Source organism: Porites lutea, chromosome 2 (assembly GCF_958299795.1).
Source record: "Porites lutea chromosome 2, jaPorLute2.1, whole genome shotgun sequence".
In the NCBI taxonomy this organism is placed as follows: domain Eukaryota; kingdom Metazoa; phylum Cnidaria; class Anthozoa; order Scleractinia; family Poritidae; genus Porites; species Porites lutea.
The window spans coordinates 12,833,502-12,841,001 of NC_133202.1; the positions used below are offsets into that span (position 1 = coordinate 12,833,502).

The window sequence follows — 7,500 nt, forward strand, 5'->3', positions numbered from 1 at the left end:
TCTGCATAGCAAATATTTATTCTCTTAATTCTTTATGTGAAGCCCTATTTTCCTCTTCGGTATTCTTCTAATTAAAGGCGCCGTCCTTCTGAGTTCACTGCGATCTTAATATTCTATTTTTGACGGGAAGCGACGGCTGCCTTAGTTCCAGGCTTTCTCTGCCAGTCCGGTCGCCGTCGCCCCGAAAACGTCTCCATCTTAAGTTCCCTAATGTGTTTAGGAGGAAACCATCGTTGGGGGCCCCTGAATACTGTCACAGAGAAAGTAGGAGAGTAGGATGCTCGAAAATGTAAACACAGTTGATTTCCCTTTTTAGAGTTCAAGACAGCGACTGTAGGCTGACAGTAATTTTCAAAAATGATACGACAGCGATTCCTGTTTCGGCACAGTTTCAGCATATAAATGGCATTTGACTAGCATCCTACCAACCTGACCTCGCGCTTGGTGCATTAACCTGAGATCAGGCTCTTTTTTCGTTTCGCTTTGAAAATTACATTCCGGCGGGCAAGGCGAAACGAAAAGAGAGCCTGATGCAAACCTTGTACAAAACATCTTCCGCCCACCCACTTTTTTGATTGATTGACTTCCTTTCCTTGTTTTTTTAGTATGCAAATTTTTTATACGTGGGAAAAATGCAGACTCGGTGACTTGAAGAATAGTAGACTTGCTCACAAGTCGAGCTTTTGAGCGCGTAGCGCGACAGTGAGCGCGAAGCGCGAGCGAGCGAGCGAACGAGCGAAAGCTCGACTTGTTTCCCTTGCAGAGAATCACATCAAGTGACGTCATTTTGGCGCGAACTTCGTAGGATGCTGCATGCAGCGCTGCCTGTCAAACTGTCAAAATACTTTTCGCACCTCGCGAAATCGATCAATGGTTTGGTAATGGAATGAAGGAGGAAAATACACCAACTAAAACTTTTATTCGGGTTGCTGTGCCGGAAAACATTTGCCTACAATGTGGCAAACTGGTATACAATCTAGCGTTACGGAGAAAGTTATTTTCAGGGAAACAGAAGACAAAAACTTGTCAAAGTCTGGAGGTGTGTTTCCGCGAGACAACGAATTGGGAACTATTTGCCGAAACTGCTCGGAACGCAACGAAACGCTTACAAAGAAAATTTTTCAAGTTAGGGCTAACTTTTCTGGTCCAAAAGGAAGTCTAGGAAACAATTTGCAAAGCTTTGTCCTAGTAAAGCGCTTGACAAAAGCTGAAAGAGCTGAGGTACCCGAACAAGGTGCGATTGGGCGAAGAGCTTTGACAAAGGGAAGAGCTTTATTTGCAAGTGAAGCAGATTTAGCTTTGTCTGATTAATTATAACCTTATTGTACTTCTGGTTAAGAGATTATGGTAACAGATATCTTCTTCGGGCCGGGTCCTACCACACCAGACCAGAAAACCATGCGAACGACTTTGAGAAAGCCTAGAAGAATAGCTTTAATCTTTTAATTTTTTCAACTAAAAATAAAACGGTCAGCACAATCAAATTTAACTTCTTGCGAGATTAAAGGAGATCTCGAAGGTTATTTCGGATGGCGTAGAAAGTAAAAAGTTTTCGACAAGACTGCGACACGATGTTTTAGTTTTAATATTTTGGCTAGGCGCGCTCGAATTTAAAATACTGAAATATCTATTTGTCTGTTGCCTTAATATTTTCCAGTACATAAATTTTTAAAAATCTTGGAGAAATATATCTCGAACTTTTTCAAACGATGTATAAATTATGTCAGCACAAACCAAGCGAGTTCTCAAGTGCATAACTGATTTAGTCCCGTGTGTACACTTGCAATTTGCGAATTTACTAGAGAAACAAACGTCCAAAAAAATTTTTTTTTGTAAATCCAGGTAAATATTATCTGCCACTTTGGAAAAACGAAACGACAGCTCAACTGACCTATAAACAAAACGAAAAAAAAAAATATTACAAACACACTTTGTAGTTCTCCTTAGTTGTGTTGTTGTTCTACTGCAGGTCTAAAAACTTGGCTCGCTAAATTTATTAATCGAAATAAACAAACAGCAAACAGCCAACGAGCGAGGACACCAGTTTTCCTGGTTTATTTTTTTACAAAAAGCGAAGGCAAACAACAAGTCTGTTACCTTAAAACTAGCGCCACCGGCTTTTATAATAATGCCTACAAAAAAATTCCTTGTACAGCGATGCGATGTTTTTCGTCTAATACTTCACAGTTGGCGATTGAGGTTTCTTTCGCAATGAGCCTCCGCTTGCGTACCCCGTTCAGAAAGTCATTCCCGGCTAAACTTTCAAATGAAACCACTTTTAAGATGGACAGTATTTTGATTTGCACTCCGGCGTTTGTTGGTAAATAAAACGGCACCTTGTTTTATTTATAGCGGTCAACAACTTGCAGAGGGATTCAACTCCGCGATACACTCACATTAGTTCCGTGAATAAAGCAAATCCTGAGAAGATATGAACAACCATATGAATTTTCTGCATTTTCATGGCACATATTAAGGCATATTTTACTACCATAAGGCCATAAAACAATTAAAAAAAGACAGCAAAATCGACCTTTCTCAAGGCCGACGGCGGATCATTCACGAGAACAACCACGCCGGGAATAAGCGCTTTCCAACTTCCGTTGATTTAAACGTCCAATCAGATCCTGAGGCATTGTTCCAACAGCCAATCAGCGTTACGGCCAAAATGTGGCCGCACTGAGCACAAACGTGAGAGAGTTTGTATCAGGCCCAATTTTAGCCGTAGCCGTTAGAGAGAATGTACGAGAACCGCTAAAATTGGGCCTGATCTCAGGTTATGTTTCCATAGCCCCATAAACAATCGAGCGGTTGGGAGAATTCGAGACAGTAATGCAGACCGTGGTCGAGTGTTTATATCAGGCTATGCAAATACAGACAAAAAAAAGTTTGATAATGCGGCTAATGCTGTTATAGATTAACTTTCCCGAGAAAAAACGCAAAACTCTTTGTTATGGAACTGATAGAAAGAGAAATTCTCAATAGTCGCGAAGTCTTGTACACGAAGTTTTGTACACGTAATCAGTTCTTGTTTCCAAGTTTAAGCCGACGAGGGAATGGGTAAATAAAGTAAACTTGTCGAGTTTTCAATTTTTTCAAATTCGTACTTGGGTGATTAGTGGGCTATCTTTAAAACAAGGAATGGGGAATCGGGGAATGGGAATGGCGAACGGGGAAGGGGGAACGGGGAATCTTTAAAAGAGGGAATCCTTAAAATGGGAAATCTTCAAAAGCGGGTATCTTTACAAAGGGGAATCTTTAAAAGCGGGAATCTTTAAAACAGGGAATCTTTAAAAACGGGAATCTTTAAAACGGGGAATCTTTAAAATGGGGAATCTTTAAAAGCGGGAATCTTTAAAATGGGGAATCTTTAAAATGGGGAATCTTTAAAATCGGGAATCTTTAAAACAGGGAATCTTCAAAAGCGGGAATCTTTAAAACGGGGAATCTTTAAAAGCGGGAATCTTTAAAACGGGGAATCTTTAAAAGCGGGAATCTTTAAAACAGGGAATCTTTAAAAACGGGAATCTTTAAAACGGGGAATCTTGAAAAACGGGAATCTTTAAAACGGGGAATCTTTAAAATGGGGAATCTTTAAAAGCGGAATCTTTAAAAGCTAATAGCAAGAACAAGCCTCGTATCTCAAAGATACAACAGACTTTCTTAACTTCCTCGGGAAGACGAAACTGACTGCCTAAAAGTAACACGGGACGAAAAAACGGATTTACCGAACGTCAAAGGTGAAGTCAAACGCGCGATAAAGGCCACCTTTGCACACCTTTGTAAAACTTTGACGCGCGACGCCTTTGACCCCTACCTTTGACGCGCGTCAAAGGTATATTTCATTAGCATTTGTACCTCTATCAAAGGCGTCGTCAAATATGTCTGAGATTCAAGCCAAAGGTGTGACAAAAGCGCGGTAAAGTATACGTAATGTCTGTGATTAAAGTCAAAGGCTTGTGAAAAGTGTCGTCAAATGTGTCTGAGCCTCAGGTCAAATGTGTGACAAAGTTGTCGTCAAATGCGTCTGAGATTTAAGTCAAAGGTTTAATAAAGGTGTTGCCAAATATGTTTGTTTTTTTTTCCTCCCCTCGCATCGCGCCTCTCGCTCGTCTCGCGCTTCGCGTGAATTCCGCGTTCGCTTCGCGCGAATGCCGCGTTATTGCCTCGCTATTCATAAGCGCTTGATATACAGGCTAGAATCCAACTTGAGATTTCAATCAAATTCAATTGCGACCTGGATACCGTTTAAAAAGGTGGACAGATAAGAGACTGAGTTCTTAATCTTGTACTTTATTGTCCTAAAACCTCATTAGATGATTAGAAAGCTGAATAATTCCGATTAAAACTTAAACGCATAAAAATGATTTTTTAAAACCTTTTCACGATTTATTGTCTAAAGTACTCATTGCAGTCTGTCAATGGACAATCATAATGACTGCCGCAAATTTTTGAAGCACTATAAATGCTCCAGATACACGCTGTCGTCACGGACGGCAGCCTGCAAAATAGTTTAAAACACTTCTTTCACGCAAGCCAGTGCAAAAATCATGGTGAGTAAGAAATGTTCTTGATCAGGAGCCCATCTGTCTTGATGTTATCTTTGCGAAGATTTCAATTCTAGAGTGCTTTTGATTCTTGATGTAAGTGAAAGACAAACGCCATGTATCTAACTTCAATCTTCCTCTGTTGTGTGTTTCGTTCCACTGGAGACTTATCACTTTGCCTTGTTTCTTTTATCTGTGAAATAATTGTAAAAGAATATAGCAATTTGAGATAAAAAAAATTCTGTCGTAGTGTTTCAAATAAATTTTTCGGCCCAACTCCCTTTTTGCTATTGCTCCTTTCCTGCAGAAAATTCCTCTTTCTCTTTACCTTTATCAAAACTTAAAGACCCGGTTAAAAATGTGTAGCGAACCTAATGCTTTTGAATGGGAACATTACGTTTCGTGTACATGCATTGTCATTAAGTTCGTCATTTGTGAAATTTGACGTTTGAATCGAGCCTTATTATCACTTAATTAAGTCCAGGAAAATTCAATGAAAATTTCCCTCCATGCCCAAAGCTTAAAATTAAACTAAAGAAACACTTTATATTATACCTAGCCTGCATAACAAGCGTTTCCAATAGAGTTATTGCCCGAGTTAGCCCCTCCCGGCCCCTCCTTCCTCTTTTTTTGCCCTCTACAAACTTAGTCTCTTGCAGAAAACTCGCGCCGAAAAGCTTGCTACGCAGGCTAATTTTAAAGTTATTGTCCAGTCACAATAAATTAAAGAAGGGACAGCTCGGTATGTTTGAATGATTATTATTAAATGTTGAAACATACCTAGTTGCCTCTGTGGTCGCGCAAAAATCAATGGAATATTTTAAAAATTATGCAGCCTGAGCCCAGAACCCAGAAAAATCAATAGAAAGAGATACTCACGTCTGTAAAACATCCGAAGTCTTCAAATAACCTCACTTCTTTGTTTGATAAACTGCACTGAATCCTGTTCAAATAAGCTTATGCACTTTCTTCAGTGATACGCCCATCAAAGTCTGGTACAGATATTTTTATTGAAGTACACTGTCCATGAAGAAAAATATACGTAAGTCTTATATTATTTCATTACCCTGAAGTAGTTTTCGTAGTTAAGTATAACTGTTAGAAAAACCAGAGTTGGTTTATAATCTTGATGTTAGTAGGTTCTCGCATGGAGTTTTGACTTGAATTGCATTGTGAAATATAAGCCAGCTATTACTTTTGTAGAAATGCACTAACCCTATTAAGAAAAAAGGGCTTGATCTAATGCAAAGTCTACTCCCAAGCACGACATACACGCCTGTTCGGAGTTGGTTTCCGTAACTATGAAGTTTGAAGAACAACTAGTGCATGAACACATAGAAAAGAATGACACGTACCTTTTGAACAAGTTTGTGGTCTAAACTCTATCAAAGATAAGGGTAAAAATATTTGTTAACAAAAGCTGGACTGCTTCGTACAAAAAAGCAGCTTTTGTTTTCTTCAGATCTGCGTAGTTTGTTTGTTTGCGCGGGCGGAGAGAGTTTGCAGCCGCGACAATTTCGCGCCAAAAACAGGGTGTCTTGCTTGGGTTCAGTCTTCCATCGTCCAATTGTTGAGTCATTGTTTTGTGTCGCTGTCATTACATGGTATATTGATCGATCAAGTAGAAAATGATCCACTCAAGATAAGACAAAAAAAAAAATCACTTCGAAAAAGTACATATTCTAGAACATTTTCAAAAATAATTATAAAACGGCAATTACAATGATTATCCGCCCGTGTTCGGTATTGTCGTATAAATATCTTTAAAACAGTATTCAAATACAGCTTTTTAATTTCCTTTCTCAATATCAGTTTCGACATAAGTGTTTGTAGACTTAATTCATTGCATATTTGCTCCCACCTTTCAGCACCATTCAAGAGTGTTGTAAAAGTGTAGCGGTCGTATTTGACTTCATTTTTGACTAGTATCAAAGGTATGGTCACAGCCACTACACTTTTGACTTCATCTTTGACGTGCATCAAAGGTAAAGTCAAAGTTACCAGCATATTTGACAACGACTTTGATAAGGGTTATAGGAATAGCAAAGCATTGATTCATTTGACTTCATCTTTGACGCACGTCAAAGGAGAAGTCAAAGTTGTTACCAATTTGACTTCACCTTTACCGAGGTCAAAGGAGTAAGCAAAGAGCTTATATATTTGGCGACATCTTTGACGCGCGTCAAAGGTGTAGTCAAAGCCAATACCATATTTGACTTAACTTTTGACTCGTGTCAAAAGTGCAGTAAATCCAATTTTTCGTCCCGTGTAAAATTTTTTGTCTCAATGGACGTCACCAGCCTCTACACGAACATACCCCAGCAGGAGTGGGGTATTACCACTGTATGCGAAGCATACGAAGAATTCTATATGGAAAACCCTCCCATTCCTACCAGGTGTTCAAGAGAAATGCTAAGTCTGATTCTACAAGAAAACTCGTTCCAATTCAATCGAAAAGATTAACTCCAAACTCATGGAACAGCCATGGGGACGAAAATGGCCGTAGCTTTTGCTAACATATTTATGGCCAAAATAGAAAAAGAAACACTCAGACAAAGCACCACAAAACCATTTTTTTCGAAAAGATTCATAGATGACGTCATATCTATGTGGAACACAAGCAGAGACAAAATAGAGGATTTCCTTGTAAAGGCAAACAGTTTTCACCCAACAATCAAATTCACGGCTGAAATATCAGAAACAGAAACCACATTCTTATACACGAAAGTGTACAAAGGTGACAGATTCGATAAGGAACCTATTCTTGACCTGCAAACGCATTTGAAAGCTACAGAAACCTTTCAATACACGAATTTCTATTCGTGTCACCCACCAGGCGTCACGAAAGGCTTTATAAAAGGAGACGCGTTAAGGCTTCTGAGAACAAATTCCTCTCAATTTACTTTTGAGGAAAACATGCGTAATTTCAAACCACGCCTTCAGAATAGAGATT

The 7,500-nt window shown here is 39.1% G+C and overlaps 1 protein-coding gene and 1 long non-coding RNA gene across 2 annotated transcripts in view; one reads left to right on the top strand and one right to left on the bottom strand.

Annotated features, from left to right (window-relative positions):
• Positions 1 to 342, top strand: part of LOC140925650 (solute carrier family 23 member 2-like) — a 3,076-nt gene extending 2,734 nt beyond the window's left edge. Inside the window, exon 8 of the mRNA XM_073375562.1 lies at positions 317 to 342. Coding sequence (XP_073231663.1) covers positions 317 to 342 — 26 coding nt within the window. The remainder of the gene's footprint in view (positions 1 to 316) is intronic.
• Positions 343 to 4,273: 3,931 nt separating this feature from the next.
• LOC140926649 (uncharacterized) lies at positions 4,274 to 6,438 on the bottom strand. The gene is made up of 3 exons (XR_012164454.1): positions 5,903 to 6,438; positions 5,427 to 5,567; positions 4,274 to 4,740 (listed from the first exon to the last, which is right to left on the bottom strand). It is a non-coding gene; the product is annotated as an uncharacterized lncRNA (long non-coding RNA).
• Positions 6,439 to 7,500: the final 1,062 nt, after the last annotated feature.